Here is a 19,635-nt window from a genome sequence, read left to right as displayed (position 1 = left end):
CCAAGGTTCAGGCAAAAATATGACTGATACATTGAGTGTAGGTAGCCTAGCGGTTAAGTGCGTTGGGCCAGTAGCGAAAGGTCGATGTTTAAAATCCCTGAGCTGACTAGGTGAAAAATAATTTGATGTGCCCTTGAGCAAGGCACTTAACCCTAATTGCTCCTGTAAGTCACTCTGGATAAAGGCATCTGCTAAAGGACTAAAATGCAATTGTCCTACAGTACAGCTCAGGAAATCTGACATGTCTAAATTCAAGCACACAAATGTAAAGAATGTCAGATAATCCATTCACACATGAATGACTGGAAAAGGACTAGTCCCCAATGGAGTTATATATAGTACAAAATCACAATAATAAAAAATAAAAAAATAAACTAGGCATGTCAGTTAAGAACACATTTTTATTTACAATGACGGCCTACACTGGCCAAACCCGGACGACGCTGGGCCAAATGTGCACCGCCCTACAATGCCACAAATACACCCAAAATGGTTATTTTTCAAACGAAAACAATGAAATATATTAAAGATATTTCACCTCAGTTTGCATACACTTATCAGTGATGTAAATTCACCCTCTCTTCAATGTCTTTTAGAAGGAATTTCTTTTTTTTATTAAAAATAAATAAGAACAGAATGTTGTGTAGATGTGTACATTTTGATATCAACTTACATTGTGCAAAACAAGCATACATAATTCCTATGAACTAGACGTCCTATGAACTAGACGTCCTATGAACTAGACGTCCTATGAAATAGGGACGTCTATCACTTTTGTAAAAGCACCACAAATTTCATGAGGAAATCATTTAACTGGGGTTTACCAGTAATTCCTATACTGAAAATCAAAAAAGGCACAACCATAGAATTAGGAATTAGAATAATTTATGGGCACAATCCTGTTTAAATAAAGTTATTTATGATCATTTGTATTGATCACAATAGTGATCAACAATAAGTATTATGAAATCAAGATAAAAAGACTAATTAAAAAGTTGCGCTTTAAATACATTGTATGCAACTGATTGTAATGTATTCCAACTATATGATTATAAAGATGTATATAGATCAATCGATCGATGGAAATTACACATTTAAGAAAATGTCTATGACTTGATGGGTTTGAGTGACAGCATTCTAAGTTTAAAATGACAGAAAACTGTCAGAGGTTGGACCATCCATCTCGATCCTCACTTCACAGAAAGTAAAGAACCACCAGCCAAAACATACACAAAATCGCGAAAAATGTTTACATTAACACTGTCGGCTGATCATTGGCTATATAAGTACTTCCAGGCGATAAACTAATGCTAGGTTGTGCCCTGCATCAACGAAACATGAAAATCAGCTTCCTTATACTATGTAGCTGTGTTCTTAAAAGAGTTTGGTATAGAAATTCATTTTTGATGCGTCTCAAAGCAGGCTTATTCTGGAGAGTGATAGTTCCAACAAGAGGCTACAATACATTCATGTTTCTCATATACATAGAGAAAATGTCATGATCTGGGGCAGTAGTAACTAAACGTAAATCTAAAAGACATTAAGGATAAACGGAGAAGCTAGCTGCATAACATTTTTTAAAACACTTCTGGATGGACATTGGGTGGAGATGCTGAATTTTCAAAAATTTCTATTTCCTGGTTCTACCCCAAATAAAAATCAGGTAAAAAAAGAAGAAAAGAAGATGGATAGAAAAATACAAAATCTTCAGTCCCTTGTCCATAAGGTCGTGTTCCTCCTGGCATGTTCTGCAAGTAGGTAAGTGTGCTGGAGGGAGGAACATCAGATCAGTGCTGCTCCTGATTGGCTCAGAGTCCAAAAGGAACAAAGTCTCTCTTTTTGTTGCGAGTGAAGAAAATATCCCAGGTCAACTCAGCCTGCTGGGAGCAGCCTCCCTGCCCTAGGTTGCATGTGTATCCCATGGGGCAGCAGTGCTTGGCGTCTGCGCAGCATACTGCCTGTGAAGAGAAAGCGAGTTTAAAGGAGTAGTTCAACATTTTTCAACTTGATGTTAGATGGTTCCTCACCCTGAAAGTAGTCTATGGGTCGGGAGAAACTGTAATCCATGGTAGGTTCTCTTTAAACAACCACCACAAACGTCAGCATATTTTATCCACAACAAGCTAACAATCAATGGAAGTGATGGGGGCATGTAAGCATGTTGTTTTTTTTTTTTTTCTGCATTTACCGCCCACATATTGGAGGCCTATTCACTTTAATTGACGGGCATGTTACCGCCTAAATGGGCAGAAAGTTGTATAAAAAGTTGAATGGCACTTTACGGTCAAAATCCAAAGTTACATATGTCAAGTTAATATTCAAAGACGCCATGTCGCTCGCTACCTTTGGTTCGGGGCAGCAGGACCATTCTGTGGGGGAGGTCTTGCAGCATGTCTGCAGTTTGGGACAGCTGTACTCTCCAGCACCGTCACACTTCACATCTATCCCCGCCTCCGCTGCTCTCTGCTGGGACTCTGACACCTTTGTCTGGGGAATCATATGGGGGAGAACACCCTCTACCGGTTTCTCACAGGTCCCAGTCTGCATGTTGCAGCTGTAGCCCTGTGGGCAGCAGTGCTCGTGGTCTGTACAGCAAACAGCCTGTGGATAGAGGGAAATAAAGAGAGAGAAAAAGAAAGAGAAGGAAGGAAAGTGTCCCAATTATACAAAGTGTGTGTACTATATAAATCTAACCCATTACCACAGAAAGTCAATGGAGACGCACCTTGACCAGAGGACAGCAGCCCCATTCTTCTGTGGACAGCCTGCAGCAGGTGGTCCCAGAGGCACAGCTGCTCTTGTTGTCACACTTGACGTCTTTCAACATGGCTCCCACAGTCAGGGCCTTCTCCTTGCGGTACCAGGGGATGGTCAGGCGGCCCTTAGTGCAGCAGGTCTTTTGGTCGTCACAGCTGTAGCCGCTGGGGCAGCAGTGGTCTCCGTCGGCACAGCACACCGCCTGGGGAGGAGAACCTTACACTGAGGTTATACAGAGATTACAACCGTATAATCACCATTTTACCACATCATTTCAAATCAAACTTTGTCACATGTGCCGAATACAAGTGTAGACCTTAGCATGAAATGCTTACTTACAAGCCCGTAACCAACAGTGCAGTTTAAAAAAGAGTTAAGAATATTTACCAAATAAACAAAAGTTAAAAATGATAAAAAGTAACAATAAAATAACAACGAGGCTATTTATAGGGGGTAGCGGTACCGAGTCAATGGGTACAGGTTAGTTGTGGTCATTTGTACATGTAGGTAGGGGTGAAGTGACTATGCATAGATAAAGTGAGTAGCAGCAGTGTAAAAACAAATGGGGGGTGGGGTCAATGTAAATAGTCCAGTGATCATTTGATTAATTGTTCAGCAGTCTTATGGCTTGGTAGTAAAAGCTATTAAGCAGCATTTTGGTCCTAGACATGGCGCTCCGGTACCGCTTGCCGTGCGGTAGCAGAGAAAACAGGTCATGACTTGGGTGACTGGAGTCTGACCATTTTTTGAGTTTCTCCTTTCCTCTAATATATAGGTCCTGGATGGCAGGAAGCTTGGCCCCAGTGATGTACTGGGCCGTACGCTCCACAAGGAGTAAAGATGAGTAACCCCAAATACTATTTTCATAACTTCAACTATGTGGTAATTTTCTGTTATGTAAAATAGCGACAACTTCCAATTGCCTTGTTCATCATAAATAATAATATTTTGAAAAGGTTGCCGAGGTTGCCACAGGTAAAGGATCCATAGTAAACTCCTTACCTTGGGTAAAGGGCAGCACCCCCACTTGCCAGCCTTTTTCACGAAGCAGCAGGTGGTATCTTTGGGGCAGCTGGTGTGGGGGTCACACATGTTCTTGACTGGGTGGACGGAGGGGGCACTGGCCTGAGGAAGCCCTCTGTGCAGTGGCAGGCCTGGCAGCTTGGGGACCCAGGGCAGGCTGAGGAGCCCGGGCTTGTCACAGGTCTGTTGGTCCACGTCACATGTGTAGCCTTTAGGGCAGCAGTGCTCCTGGTCATCACAGCACACCGCCTAAGGGGCAACAATAACATTATTGCAATGCGGAACTTCTACTTAAGAGCACCTTGTTTTGTAACCACAACAAATCTGCGCCGGTATTCATAAAGAGTAGGCATGTTGAGACACTATGAATATTGGCCCTAATCTACAGTATCTAGTATCTTAAAGTGAGAAAACATAAGATATGGCAGCTTAGGACACTTCTGTAACACACACCCTGGGCCCGAAGTCGAAAAACAACGTTTCTCCAGAATTATACACAAGTCTTCAATTCATCTCAGTCTCTATGAAGGGAGTCATTGAATGGGAAAGTTAAACTCACATGAGGTAGAGGACAGCATGCCGACTGTCCCGAGTTCTGCCTGCAGCAGGTGGTGCCCCCGGGGCACATGGTCTGTTCGTCACACTTCTCAGTGGCCAGTGGTGTCTGGGTGGCGAGGGCTGGCACCTTGGCGACCCACGGCATGGTGAAGCCTGAGGGATCATCACAGGTACTGGCCTCCAGGTTACACACGGTGCCGTGGGGGCAGCAGTGGAGGTGGTCGTTGCAACACATCGCCTGAAGGACACAGAACGCACAGGCTTGTTATCACTGAGATAAGTTAGGCTAAAACGCAATGCTTATTTGCCTCTAATTTAATTAAATGACTTACTGAGATGACTGGAATAAAAAGACTACTCATGTACAGGGACAGTTGTGGTTTTCAATTAGAGTCGAGAAAATTCAATTTCATGTCTAGTTACTTCCAGAGTAGAATTTAACATTGACATCATTCAAATCAGATTCAACCTAAGGTAAAGTTGCCTAAAGGTTAGACCCTTAACTTAGCAAGGAACAAGTCAATGGGGGTATATGTGGAAATGGCCGTACATTGGGCAGGGGGCAGCAGGCCCAGTTTCCCGTGGTGGTCTCGCAGCACGTGGATTGGCCTGGACACGATGTGGACTCGTCACATTTGGTGTTGGGCAGCGGCTTCTCCTCCGACACGTAGCTGAAGGCGGGCACCTTGTCCAGCATGGGAACCAGGGCAGAGCCCGAGGAGGGGTCATCACACGTACTCTCTGCCAGGTTACAGATGGTCCCGTGGGGGCAGCAGTGGAGATGGTCATCACAACACACAGCCTATGGGGGAGCTCAAAGGAATCAGTGTGGGGTTCGCTGGTTCAGAAGAGTCCACAGTTTATATCGTGTTTCTGTTTGCATATCTTTAACGTTACAAGACAAATTTAACACCACCGACCGTAAAAGAATGGCAACACTTGCAACATGAATAAAGGGAATTACGCAAGATTTCATAATCACGTGAGTCTCAAGGGCTGAGCTCTACTGTCAAGTGTGATAGGAATTATAACGGACTGACTCTCTCACACACATATACACACACAGTACCTTGGGCAGGGGGCAGCAGACCCATTCTCCATCTAGTGATTTACAGCACGTACTCCCATCAGCACAGGCCACAGAGTCGTTGCAGGGCACAGCATTGACTGGAGGACACAGACCTTCACATGTTAACGTATGGATTTGACACCTCTGGCGAGATGCAGAATAGCAACAGATCTGCCCAAATATAAACTTTCCTTCCATTGGTTACTATGCAGCCGTCTATCTTGAATAGCCCGACTTTGATAGTCGGTTGCAAATTGATGTTAACGTCACGTTTGATTGATTGTGTTACGTTACAGCCTGTTGGATCGTTGTCCTGTTGGAAGGTGAACCTTTGCCCCAGTCTGAGGTCCTGAGCAGGTTTCCAGCAAGGATATCTCTGTACTTTGCTCCGTTCATCTTTCCCTCGATCCTGACTAATCTCCCAGTCCCTGCCACTGAAAAACATCCCCACAGCATGATGCTGCCACCACCACCATGCCTCACCGTAGGGATGGTGCCAGGTTTCCTCCAGACGTGACGCTTGGCTTTCAGGCAAACGAGTTCAATCTTGATTTCATCAGTCCAGAGAATCTATTCTCTCATGGTCTGTGTCCTTTAGATGCCTTTTGGCAAACTCCAAGCGGGCTGTCATGTGCCATTTACTTAGGAGTGGCTTCTGTCCGGCCACTCTACCATAAAGGCCTGATTGGGGGCAGCTCCAGGAAGAGTCTTGGTGGTTCCAAACTTCTTCCTTTTAAAAAATGATGCCACTGTGTTCTTGGGGACCTTCAACGCTGCATAAATGTTTTGAGTACCCTTCCCCAGATCTGTGCCGACACAATCCTGTCTCGGAGCTCTACGGACAATTCCTTCGCCCTCATGGCTTCATTTTTGCTCTGACATGCACTGTCAACAGTGAGACCTGTTGCCTGTGTGCCTTTCAAAATCATGTCCAATCAATTGAATTTACCACAGGTGGACTTCAATCAAGTTGTAGAAACATCAAGGACGATCAATGAAAACAGGATGCACCTGAGCTCAATTTCGAGTCTCATTATTTTTTTTATTTGACCTTTATTTATCTAGGCAAGTCGATTAAGAACAAATTCTTATTTTCAATGACGGCCTAGGAACAGTGGGTTAACTGCCTGTTCAGGGGCAGAACGACAAATTTGAACCTTGTCAGCTCGGGTATTCGAACTTGCAACCTTTCGGTTACTAGTCCAACGCTCTAACCACTAGGCTACCCTGCCGCCCCTAACAAAGGGTCTGAATAATTATGTAAATAACGTATTTCTGTTTGTAATTTGTATTAAATTTACCCCAAAAAATGTAAAACCTATTTTCGCTTTTTCATTATGGGTTATTATTGTGTGTAGATTGACGAGGATTTTTTATTTAATCAATTTTAGAATGCTGTAACGTAACAAAATGTGGAAAAAGTGAAGGGGTCTGAATATTTTCCAAATGCACTGTAACCCCTCATTCCACTGGAAAGTTACACGCTTACACTACAAACTAAATTAGTAACATCCCAGTAGCCAGGGGTTAGGGTGAGAAGTGGTTGGTGCCTCACCATCGTTGGGGATTGCAGGGATCTTCTTGGCCAATGGAGTCTGTGTATTGGGGGAAGTGCACATCTCATGCTCCAGGTCACAGGTTGTGTTGCCAGGGCAACAGTGGAGTTTGTCAAAACAGCACACAGCCTGTACAGAATACATGATTTAAGACAGTACATCAGTTTTGAAAAGTTCAATCTCTACATCTCCCTTTAGCTTCACTTTCCTCACATTGAAACACTTTTTCTTAAGACTAAGACATATGTGACTGACAGTTACTACACATCCGCCTGTGTGTAACACACATTGTGCAACACACAGCTGAACAAAATGGCTTAAGATTGTGTGACCCAGGATCTACTATGAATTATAAACTGGGTGGTTTGAGCTCTGAATGCTGATTGGCTGACAGCCATCGTATATCAGAACATTTATTTCTACTACTCTAATTACATTGGTAACCAGTTTATACTAGCATTACAGCACTTTGGGGGTTTGTGGTATATCGCCAATATACCATGGCTAAGGGCTGTATCCAGGCACTCAGCGTTGCGTCGTGCATAAGAACGAGCCTTAGCTGTGGTATATTACCATATAATATGACTATATTACCATATACCACACCTCCTCATGCCTTATTGTTTAAATGATCCAGCACCAGCCCCAGCTCCACTCACCTCAGGATAGGGGCAGCAGCCGAAGTCTCCACTGGCCAGCAGGCAACATGTGGTTCCGTCTGGGCACAAGCTCTTACCACCTGGGCAGGTCACTGCTCGTCCAACCACAGCTACTGAGACACCAGGAAGAGAACTGTGTTGTGTTCATTGGGCACCAAATTGAAGAAAACAGAAAAAGGAAGGGACTGTGGACTTTTCCCATTAAGAAACAAAATATTGATTTTTTACGTTTTCCTTTGTGTGCCCTAATGAGCACAACCCTGGAACATAATTCAAAAACAACTTCCTGGTGATCTTGTAGTTATAGTTTATTTCTGTCTGTCCCTTCAGTACCTGACTGCCTCTTTCTTGCAGGTACTTTCTCCCTCATTGGGAACGTGTCCAGGGTGGGCGACACACACTTGGAGTGGGCTAGGTCACATTTGGTGCTCTCTGGACAGCAGTGCATCTTGTCCTCACAGCACACCGCCTTGAGAGAGAAGACAAGGTTTAGAATTCGTTCAGGTGGGCATTCACGCTTCAGCAAACAAAGGAAAGGAGCTTAACAATTACAAAAAGGGCTTGCCCTCACATCAAATTACTTCCAATAGGCTGGCAGTTTCCACCAACAGATTCGGGGTACAACGATGTGAGCTTCATTCACTATGTGAATGTATTATGGTACACTGGAACGAGACCTTCATTTATTTATATATATATATATATATATATATATATATATATATATATATATATATTTTTACCCCTTTTTCTCCCCAATTTCATGGTATCCAATTGTTGTAGTAGCTACTATCTTGTCTCATCGCTACAACTCCCGTACGGGCTCGGGAGACACGAAGGTTGAAAGTCATGCGTCCTCCGATACACAACCCAACCAAGCCGCACTGCTTCTTAACACAGTGCGCATCCAACCCGGAAGCCAGCTGCACCAATGTGTCGGAGGAAACACTGTGCACCTGGCAACCTTGGTCAGCGCGCACTGCGCCCGGCCCGCCACAGGAGTCGCTGGTGCGCGTTGAGACAAGGACATCCCTACCAAACAATCCCTCCCTAACCCAGACGACGCTAGGCCAATTGTGCGTCGCCCCACGGACCTCCCGGTCGCGGCCGGTTACGACAACGAGACCTTAATTTAACGCATATTTTCAGAACGTCGCCCTTTGGAAAAGATACATCCTACTGGTAGGTGCGGTACCGATGTCCCCCTTATTTCTTATATTAACTTATCTGACCTCAATTTCAAATTTACAGCAGAGAGAAGAAGTCTGTAGAAAATACACTTCTTGGATCTTACAATTCACAAAATAAAGAAAACAAGTTGGAGTTTGCTTCTTGGTGGGTCAATTCCTAAGACTCCTACATAACTGTAGTAAAGACATAGATTTCGAGCGCAAAGCTAATGATATGCGCACCAGGTTCCTGCAACGCGTGTATGATAAGAGTGTCGTTGAACAGACAAATACCCATGCTAGAGAGACTGAAAGTCAAAGCCCATTGACTGGCACTAATTGAAACAAGAACAAAACAGCCCCACATGTGGGTATGAAGTACAGACGATGTGCGGGTCACATCAAACCCATTGTATTGAAACACTGGAACATCCTCAAAAAGTGATCCAGGGCTTGGGCCCCTCTCTCAGGCGAACCCATTCCAGGGCGCCCTGCCTCAGAAACGTGGGGGCAAGTTGACATAGGGTCACAAAACAGTGAACCGCTATATAAAAATTCTAAATAAAATGGTAGAAAACTATTTTGAAATACAAAACACCATTCTCTGAAGCATCTTGTTCCAAATTACATGATGTTTTTTTTCCCAAGACCTTCAACTACATATGACTAAATACTCAAAAGTAATTCAAATACCTATTTCAAATACACAAAGCTAAAAGAATTAGGCCGACCGCCCATCTCTGTGTATATGCACACCCAAGTCAACTCAAATACACTTGCCAACTGGCACAAGCACAGTTTCAAAGTATTAATACCCTAGGCTGAAGTAGCATTTTGCCCCCTATTCTGGAGTGTTAACCATTACAATCAAATATTTACCAGCAAAAATCAGAGACCAAGGGAGTATTTCACAAGGCAAGTGTCAGTGTGCGCACGTTTGCAAATACTATATAAAAAGGAAGTAAAAAAACATATTCAATTTTCACGTATTGTAACCAGCTCCTTGCTTCTGATTAGTGAAAAACCCCTCCAGCCATCAAGGGGACTAGCTTCATTAACTATGTCTAATCTGCTGCCTAGAAGGCAGGTCAAGTCACTTTCTAAACAAAGGCTTACTCTGTTAATAGCTGAAGCCAAGCTTACCATTTTATTATCATGCTCAAGAAGACCAGAGGAACTTAGAATGTGCGGATGAATCAATTATTTCAATAAAGGTCCCTATGGTAAATCAAATCAAATTGTATTTGTCACATACACATGGTTAGCAGATGTTAATGCGAGTGTAGCGAAATGCTTGTGCTTCTAGTTCCGACAATGCAGTAATAACCAACAAGTAATCTAACTAACAATTCCAAAACTACTGTCTTATACACAGTGTAAGGGGATAAAGAATATGTACATAAGGATATATGAATGAGTGATGGTACAGAGCAGCATAGGCAAGATACAGTAGATGGTATCGAGTACAGTATATACATATGAGATGAGTACGTAAACAAAGTGGCATAGTTAAAGTGGCTAGTGATACATGTATTACATAAGGATGCAGTCGATGATATAGAGTACAGTATATACGTATGCATATGAGATGAATAATGTAGGGTAAGTAACATTATATAAGGTAGCATTGTTTAAAGTGGCTAGTGATATATTTACATCATTTCCCATCAATTCCCATTATTAAAGTGGCTGGAGTTGAGTCAGTGTCAGTGTCAGTGTGTTGGCAGCAGCCACTCAATGTTAGTGGTGGCTGTTTAACAGTCTGATGGCCTTGAGATAGAAGCTGTTTTTCAGTCTCTCGGTCCCAGCTTTGATGCACCTGTACTGACCTCGCCTTCTGGATGATAGCGGGGTGAACAGGCAGTGGCTCGGGTGGTTGATGTCCTTGATGATCTTTATGGCCTTCCTGTCGCATCGGGTGGTGTAGGTGTCCTGGAGGGAAGGTAGTTTGCCCCCGGTGATGCGTTGTGCAGACCTCACTACCCTCTGGAGAGCCTTACGGTTGAGGGCGGAGCAGTTGCCGTACCAGGCGGTGATACAGCCCGCCAGGATGCTCTCGATTGTGCATCTGTAGAAGTTTGTGAGTGCTTTTGGTTGACAAGCCGAATTTCTTCAGCCTCCTGCGGTTGAAGAGGCGCTGCTGCGCCTTCTTCACGATGCTGTCTGTGTGAGTGGACCAATTCAGTTTGTCTGTGATGTGTATGCCGAGGAACTTAAAACTTGCTACTCTCTCCACTACTGTTCCATCGATGTGGATAGGGGGGTGTTCCCTCTGCTGTTTCCTGAAGTCCACAATCATCTCCTTAGTTTTGTTGACGTTGAGTGTGAGGTTATTCTCCTGACACCACACTCCGAGGGCCGTCGTTGTTGGTAATCAAGCCTACCACTGTTGTGTCGTCCGCAAACTTGATGATTGAGTTGGAAGCGTGCGTGGCCACGCAGTCGTGGGTGAACAGGGAGTACAGGAGAGGGCTCAGAACGCACCCTTGTGGGGCCCCAGTGTTGAGGATCAGCGGGGAGGAGATGTTGTTGCCTACCCTCACCACCTGGGGGCGGCCCGTCAGGAAGTCCAGTACCCAGTTGCACAGGGCGGGGTCGAGACCCAGGGTCTCGAGCTTGATGACGAGCTTGGAGAGTACTATGGTGTTGAATGCCGAGCTGTAGTCGATGAACAGCATTCTCACATAGGTATTCCTCTTGTCCAGATGGGTTAGGGCAGTGTGCAGTGTGGTTGAGATTGCATCGTCTGTGGACCTATTTGGGCGGTAAGCAAATTGGAGTGGGTCTAGGGTGTCAGGTAGGGTGGAGGTGATGGTCCTTGACTAGTCTCTCAAAGCACTTCATGATGACGGAAGTGAGTGCTAGTCGTTTAGCTCAGTTACCTTAGCTTTCTTGGGAACAGGAACAATGGTGGCCCTCTTGAAGCATGTGGGAACAGCAGACTGGTATAGGGATTGATTGAATATGTCCGTAAACACACCGGCCAGCTGGTCTGCGCATGCTCTGAGGGCGCGGCTGGGAATGCCGTCTGGGCCTGCAGCCTTGCGAGGGTTAACACGTTTAAATGTCTTACTCACCTCTGCTGCAGTGAAGGAGAGACCGCATGTTTTCGTTGCAGGCCGTGTCAGTGGCACTGTATTGTCCTCAAAGCGGGCAAAAAAGTTATTTAGTCTGCCTGGGAGCAAGACATCCTGGTCCGTGACTGGGCTGGATTTCTTCCTGTAGTCTGTGATTGACTGTAGACCCTGCCACATGCCTCTTGTGTCTGAGCCGTTAAATTGAGATTCTACTTTGTCTCTGTACTGACGCTTAGCTTGTTTGATAGCCTTGCGGAGGGAATAGCTGCACTGTTTGTATTCGGTCATGTTACCAGACACCTTGCCCTGATTAAAAGCAGTGGTTCGCGCTTTCAGTTTCACGCGAATGCTGCCATCAATCCACGGTTTCTGGTTAGGGAATGTTTTAATCGTTGCTATGGGAACGACATCTTCAACGCACGTTCTAATGAACTCGCACACCGAATCAGCGTATTCGTCAATATTGTTATCTGACGCAATACGAAACATATCCCAGTCCACGTGATGGAAGCAGTCTTGGAGTGTGGAGTCAGCTTGGTCGGACCAGCGTTGGACAGACCTCAGCGTGGGAGCCTCTTGTTTTAGTTTCTGCCTGTAGGCAGGGATCAACAAAATGGAGTCGTGGTCAGCTTTTCCGAAAGGGGGGCGGGGCAGGGCCTTATATGCGTCGCGGAAGTTAGAGTAACAATGATCCAAGGTCTTTCCACCCCTGGTTGCGCAATCGATATGCTGATAAAATTTAGGGAGTCTTGTTTTCAGATTAGCCTTGTTAAAATCCCCAGCTACAATGAATGCAGCCTCCGGATAAATGGTTTCCAGTTTGCAAAGAGTTAAATAAAGTTCGTTCAGAGCCATCGATGTGTCTGCTTGGGGGGGGGATATATACGGCTGTAATTATAATCGAAGAGAATTCTCTTGGTAGATAATGCGGTCTACATTTGATTGTGAGGAATTCTAAAATCAGGTGAACAGAAGGATTTTGAGTTCCTGTATGTTTCTTTCATCACACCATGTCTCGTTAGCCATAAGGCATAAGCCCCCGCCCCTCTTCTTACCAGAAAGATGTTTGTTTCTGTCGGCGCGATGCGTGGAGAAACCCGTTGGCTGCACCGCCTCGGATAGCGTCTCTCCAGTGAGCCATGTTTCCGTGAAGCAAAGAACGTTACAGTCTCTGATGTCCCTCTGGAATGCTACCCTTGCTCGGATTTCATCAACCTTGTTGTCAAGAGACTGGACATTGGCAAGAAGAATGCTAGGGAGTGGTGCACGGTGTGCCCGACTCCGGAGTCTGACCAGAAGACCGCCTCGTTTCCCTCTTTTTCGGAGTCGTTTTTTTGGGTCGCTGCATGGGATCCACTCCGTTGTCCTGTTTGTAAGGCAGAACACAGGATCCGTGTCGCGAAAAACATATTCTTGGTCATACTGATGGTGAGTTGACGCTGATCTTATATTCAGTAGTTCTTCTCGACTGTATGTAATGATACCTAAGATGACCTGGGGTACTAATGTAAGAAATAACACGTAAAAAAAACTAAAAACTGCATAGTTTCCTAGGAACGCGAAGCGAGGCGGCCATCTCTGTCGGCGCCGGAAGTAAACAATTTCATATTTTAGTGTGCAGTGTTGACAGTTGCAGAATCAACTGAAACATTGTTTCAACACATTAGAGTGGTTGTTCCAGGTGTATATTGTACGACCACAGGAAGATAGAATGGTCCTGAGGCAGCAGTTAAACGCAAGGGGCCTCATTTTGACAGCACTCAAATATGCAAAACACTACGGTATTATTCACCTACAGATTTTTGATCAATGCAATTTTATACTCTCAAAATGTCACCTCACCCAATGAGAACTTCCAAATATGGAATAGGCCTTATGGAAAAGTATGTAACGTACCTTGGCCAGGGGACAGCAGCCCCAGGAACCGCCTGGGAGTTCACAGCAGGTAGTGTCGTCTGGACACTCGGCCTCGCCGTCGGGACAAATGACTGCCTTCACTCCCTCCAGCATCTAAAGGAGTGAAAGGCAACACATATCAATGAGCGAGTTTGAAACATGTGTTACATTTATTCAGGCAACAAAGTTAATTACCATGAATGAATAGGCTTGATAAAAGGAAGACAAAACAGACACAATAGATTATAATAGACAGAGATACACAGATATATGGATATGGTTGTATTTCCTTTACCAGGGGGCCGATTAGGCGTTTGGCAGGAAGTCTTCTGACCCACGGCAGAGAGACGGTTTTATTAAGGCACTTGGAGTGCACTAAATCACACGCTGTCCCCTCATAACAGCAATGCAGGTGGTCAGAGCAGCACTCCGCCTGGAGACGGGATTTAAAACAGCGTCATGTTTCACACTATGGGTACGATTCAAAGCGGGGTCTGCTGGACCATCAATATGTCCTGCAGTGACCTCATTTCATCAAGCAATCACACAAACAAACTTTAGACCAGAGACTAGTCACTTACATTCGGTAGTGGACAGCAGCCATATCCACCGCTGGGTGTCTTGCAGCAGGTGTTCCCCTCTGCACACATCCCACCGTCGGGACAAATCAGGGCTGAGGTCAGGCCTAGCAGAGCCAGACACGCCACCCCTATCTGCACAGTCTGAGGAGAGATTAAGAAAACCTGAGACTGTGTGCTTGTGTGTGTTTGAGACATGTTTCTTCATTTGTTTGATGATGCTATGTCAATAGGTGGGTGGTGGTGAATAACGTTGAGCACAGGGTGATCAATGTTTCAGCTGTAAGCCTACTGGGTTCACCCACATTAGGAATGCAGAAGTCTGTGCTTAACTCCATACATTTGCTCTGAGGTTCATGTCCTTTCTAGGCAAATATTTGTGTGTGCTGGATCACACTAGAACATTTCAACTACAATATTTAAGTCTTTATCTACACAAAACAGCAATAGATAGTATGTCATCTGGGGACTTATGAACCTGAAATGGACTACTTCACTCACTCACTGTAGCCTAGTCAGCCATTTCGAGAAACATGATTGCTAAAATGTTATCAGAATGGACTTTAGGCACATCCAACTCATTCCAAATAAGTACTGTAGCTTGCTAACTAACTAAGCTACCATACTTATTTAATACTATGGTGCTCAAAGCGGGGTCTGCTGGACCGTCAATATGTCCTGCAGTAACCTCATTTAATCAAGAAATCACACATATGACATATTACCACGACTAACCGGTGCCCCCCCCCCCCCTGTATATAGTCTCGCTATTGTTATTTTACTGCAGCTATTTAATTACTTGTTAAATGTATTTGTTATTTTTTTTATTTTAAACGTAATTGTTGGTTAGGGGCTCGTAAGTAAGCATTTCGATGTAAGCATTTCACCTGTTATATTCGGCGCACGTGAATAATAAAACATTTGATTTTAATACTACTACAATGCTTTTAATTTAGTCTCAACAAAGTGTTAGAGGGGAATATCTTACCATTGCCAGAGTCTGAGAAGAGGGCTTATGAGGGAATATCGTCATATAAATTAGCCTTCTAAAAGATGAAAGAAAACAAGAGTAACATTACGCAATTATCAGACGATCACAACAACAATGAATGACAGCGCTGACAGTTGTCGCTAGCGAACGTTAGATAGCTGGCAGTGGCTAGTAGCATATTAGCTAGCAAGTTACGCAAACTCAATTGGTCAGGCGTGACACCCGACAAAAATGTATGACATGTGTTATCTACCTTCGTGTGCGATGTACAAGTTCAGACTTGTTAAATTATCATTCATTCGAAGCGAAGTTGGGAGTATTTTGCGATCTGGGGTGACTTCGGCTTTTTTCTGAAAACAAGATACGCGCACCGTGTGACCATGGGCCTGGTTCCAAATCGTTATCCGTTGCCCTGCTGGGGAGCAAGGCGACGCAGCAACCAACGTTGACTGTGTCATCGACTGACAAATGGCTACGACATATGATGTGGTTAGCTGATAGTTAAAATACCTATCCAGGCGTTGTAAGATCTGTTAGGCGTCAGCAACGTCAAAGCATCGGAACCGCCCATTAACTGTCATATTTTTCTCTCAAAGTTGGAGAACCTGCAGCACTGACTTCTCAGCAAGGAACTACATCAATATAATACGTTATTGTTAAATGTATTGGTCAATACTTTAACTAACCAAGCGTTGATAAAACCGTACCAAATTGGTGCAGGAATAACACAGATAGAACAAAGAGACACGTTTCACCACATGTATAAAGCAGAAGCATCAGTTTGGGATGTCCATTCCCCACCAAATATAGTGAGGAGAGGAAGCCCAGTGACTGGCAGTGGGAGAGTTTGGAGCGAGATGGAACTGGGACGACATTCTACAGATTTAATGTGTTATGACTTTTTAACCTCTGTCATATTGTGGATTCAGAGCTATCTATCTAATAGAAAACAGAAGGTTTTATTTTATGGAAGCTTCTCTAATGTTAAACATGTAAAGTGTGGTGTATCGCAGGACAGCTCTCTTGGCCCTCTATTCTTTTCTATTTACCAATGACCTGCCACTGGCATTAAACAAGCCTGTGTGTCAAGGTATGCTGATGATTCAACCCTATACGTGCCAGCAACCACAGATTCAGATCAATTTTATTATTCCACCAGGGGGAAATTCATTGGGTAATGTGCTCAAAAAGACAGCACATAAACCATGAAAACACAGAAACTACATAACAGAATCCAATCAAAGTGCCACAGCTACACACTTAAAGTGAACGTGCATTATGGTGTATACTCAAGGGACCAACAGACTATGTATTATACAGCCTAATGGCTGTTGAAATAAAAGAGTCCCCATATCTATCTATTTTAATTGTCTTTTGAAGAAGTCTCTTTCCCCTTGTCCGGCTGCTGCTGTGATTGAGTTTTGAGTGCAGGGGATGAGTACTGTCCTGTAAAATGCTTTTAAGTTTTAGGAGGATGAGTTTTGTGTACATGTTGGTGGCTGATTCTTGATCTATACCAATTATCCTTCCAGTCGTCTTAATCAAGTGCTGAAGCTTGACTTGGTCTTGCACTCGCATGTTTCCAAACACGCATATCAGACCAAAGGACAGCACACTCTGCAGGACAGATGTATAGAACATTTGTAAGATGTGGCGGTCGACATTAAAAAAAAACATTCTCTGTTGCAATTTCTTTATCTTTGCAAAGGCACAATCATTGAATTTCAGTTTATTGTCTATTTAGATTACCAGTACTTATATGTGGTCACTCTAATGACTGATTCCCTATTGATCTTCGTAGGGGTTAGTGGTGTTGTTCCTTCTGAAATCCATTTCCATCTCTTTTGTTTTCTCAGCGTTTATTTCAAGAAAGTTATCTACCACTGGATGAATTTGACAATTTCTATGTCAAAACCTTGAAGAGAGACTTGGTCTGGGTGGAGAAAATCCACAACAGCTGTGTCATCTGCATATTAAAAAATTTGTGGGCTGCGTCAAAGGCTTGACAATCATTTGTATACAGTGTGTACAATATCGGTGAAAGTACCCAACCTTGAGGGGCTCCCTTATTCACCGATCTAGATGTAGAGATTGTGGAGTTAAACTTCACTTGTTGAGTACAGTTCACAAGGTAATCCACTTGATCAGTAGAGCGTTGACACCCAAATTTACCAGATTATCCACTAGTAGGTGTGGTTGAATGATCTGAAGTCAATTAATAAAATTTTCACTAGGCTATTTGCCTTTTCTAAATGTTCGTAGATATTGTTCTGCATCACCTGTATCGCATCATCAACACCCCTGGAGGCACAGTAGGCAAATTGGTTTGAGTGTAATTGGGATGAAAGACAGCTAGTGAAATCACTACAACCCTCAACAAAGTTTTGCAGTCAGTTTTAGAATGGGTTGCCAGTAATAAACTGGTCCTGAACATCTCTAAAACTAAGAGCATTTTATTTGGTACAAATAATTCCCTAAATTCGAGGCCTCCGCTGAATCTGGTGTGGCTGTTGACCCAGTTTAGGAGACTAAATTACTTGGTGTTACCTAAGATAGTAAGCTGTCATTGTCAAAACATATTGATTCAATGGTTGTAAAGATGTGGAGAGGTCTGTCCGTGATAAAGAGATGCTCTGCTTTTTTGACACCACACTCCACAAAGCAAGTCCTGCAGGCTCTAGTTTTATCTTATCTTAATTATTATCCAGTCATATGGTCAAGAGCTGCAAAGAAGGACCTAGTAAAGTTGCAGCTGGCCCAGAACAGAGTAGCATGTTTTGCTCTTCATTCTAATCAGAGGGCTAATATCAATAATATGCATGCCAGTCTCTCTTGGCTAAGAGTTGAGGAAAGACTGACTACTGTATCGCTTCTTATTTTTCTAAGAAACATGAATGTTTTGGAAATTCCAAATTGTTTACTTACACATAGCACTGACACACACATTTATGGAAATGTACAGTATTATACAGAGCCATGATTTCACGTAACTCCCTTCCATATCATATAGCGCAAGTGAACAGCAAAACTGGTTTCAAAAAACAGATAAAGCAACACCTCATGGCACAAGGCATCTCCCCAATGTGTCCTACTTTTTGTGTGTATTTTGGTACTGACAATGTATATGTAACTGATAGATGCAAACACACACACTAATGTTTTTTAAATGTATGTAAATTGTAATGGAGATCATAATAAAAATCTAATCCAAAAAAATCTAATTGAAGAAAAGCCCAATATCAATACAGTTTTTGCTTCCCACAACTATAATCTGTTATGAACATAGTGCACTAAGTTATGAAGACATGACCCTTTGTCAAAGTTTCTGAAAATGGCATTGTTTACCAGGAGCCAGCAGCATACCACCCTGCATACCACTGCTGGCTTGCTTTGAAGCTAAGAAGGGTTGGTCCTGGTCAGTTCCTGGATGGGAGACCAGATGCTGCTGGAAGTGGTGTTGGAGGGCCAGTAGGAGGCACTCTTTCCTCTGGTCTAAAAAAATATCCCAATGCCCCAGGGCATTGATTGGGGACACTGCCCTGTGCCGTTGTTCGGAGAGGAAGTTAAACGGGTGTCCTGACTCTCCGAGGTCATTAAAGATCCCATGGCAGTTATCGTAAGAGTAGGGGTGTTAACCCCAGTGTTCTGGCTAAATTCCCAATCTGGCCCTTAAACCATCCCGGTCACCTAATAATCCCCAGTTTACAATTGGTTCATTCATCCCCCTCCTTTCCTCTGTAAGTATTCCCCAGGTTATTGCTGCAAATGACAACGTGTTCTCAGTCAATTTACCTGGTAAAATAATGGATAAATAAAAAATCAAATAAAAAGGAGCGCAAGGGCACATCACAGAGAAGGTGTTCCTTAACGGAAAAATAAATGCTAGAACGTGCCAATAGGATCTCGCTAGCTCATGCTTGGCTCTTCCCACCTCCTTGCTTTTCTGCCCACTATGATTCATTTGCTCCCATTGAAAACAAAATAGATTAACTATTTTGGGTTAGTTATGTGATAATCTTTCAAAACAGGGCTAAAATAAAGATGACCTGGAACGCGCCCAGTCTTTGCCTACAGCTGATTTCTGACCAATCACTGGTTAGGTGTATGTTTCGCTACTTCCGTTTCCGCTCTGCTATCGAAGCCCTCCCCCTTTACCGGCAGAAAGAGAATCGACAACACCCAACATAGTTTTAAAAAGCTTCTAACCGCTCGCATTTCAATAAAATAAACCACTGAGCGTAACGTGTGTGTGTTGAGGCAGGCGGAGTTTGCAAGAATTTGTTACGAATTCAGGTGATGAGT

At 43.7% G+C, this 19,635-nt stretch overlaps 1 protein-coding gene across 2 annotated transcripts; it reads right to left on the bottom strand.

Annotated features, from left to right (window-relative positions):
- Window positions 1–383: 383 nt before the first annotated feature.
- LOC109865396 (progranulin) lies at window positions 384–15,788 on the bottom strand. Of its 2 annotated transcripts, none has more exons than XM_020453535.2 (15): window positions 15,587–15,788; window positions 15,331–15,388; window positions 14,346–14,486; window positions 14,060–14,197; window positions 13,765–13,878; window positions 7,956–8,091; window positions 7,623–7,735; window positions 6,963–7,092; window positions 5,408–5,505; window positions 4,889–5,140; window positions 4,340–4,576; window positions 3,760–4,029; window positions 2,726–2,959; window positions 2,344–2,601; window positions 384–1,958 (listed from the first exon to the last, which is right to left on the bottom strand). In XM_020453535.2, the coding sequence occupies exons 2-15, from the start codon at window positions 15,373–15,375 to the stop codon at window positions 1,809–1,811; spliced, it is 2,316 nt and encodes a 771-aa protein (XP_020309124.1). In that variant the 5' UTR covers window positions 15,376–15,388; window positions 15,587–15,788; the 3' UTR covers window positions 384–1,808. The 2 variants fall into 2 exon arrangements, with proteins under 2 accessions (XP_020309124.1, XP_020309126.1); XM_020453537.2 differs by having other exon boundaries at window positions 7,623–7,732.
- Between the last annotated feature and the right edge of the window lie 3,847 nt (window positions 15,789–19,635).

The sequence above is a fragment of the Oncorhynchus kisutch genome, linkage group LG20 (assembly GCF_002021735.2).
Source record: "Oncorhynchus kisutch isolate 150728-3 linkage group LG20, Okis_V2, whole genome shotgun sequence".
In the NCBI taxonomy this organism is placed as follows: Eukaryota; Metazoa; Chordata; class Actinopteri; order Salmoniformes; family Salmonidae; genus Oncorhynchus; species Oncorhynchus kisutch.
The sequence above is the reverse complement of the archived record's forward strand: the minus strand, read 5'-3'. Positions and strand labels throughout refer to the sequence as shown.

Excerpts from the sequence above, each read along its gene's own strand:
- LOC109865396 (XM_020453535.2), bottom strand. The coding sequence starts at position 15,375 with ATGACGATATTCCCTCATAAGCCCTCTTCTCAGACTCTGGCAATG. Across the intron at positions 8,092-13,764 it reads GCTGCTGTCCCCTGGCCAAG|GCGGTGTGCTGTGAGGACAA; the intron begins GTACGTTACATA and ends TTCTCTCTCAAG. Across the intron at positions 2,602-2,725 it reads GCTGCTGTCCTCTGGTCAAG|GCTGTTTGCTGTACAGACCA; the intron begins GTGCGTCTCCAT and ends CTCTATCCACAG.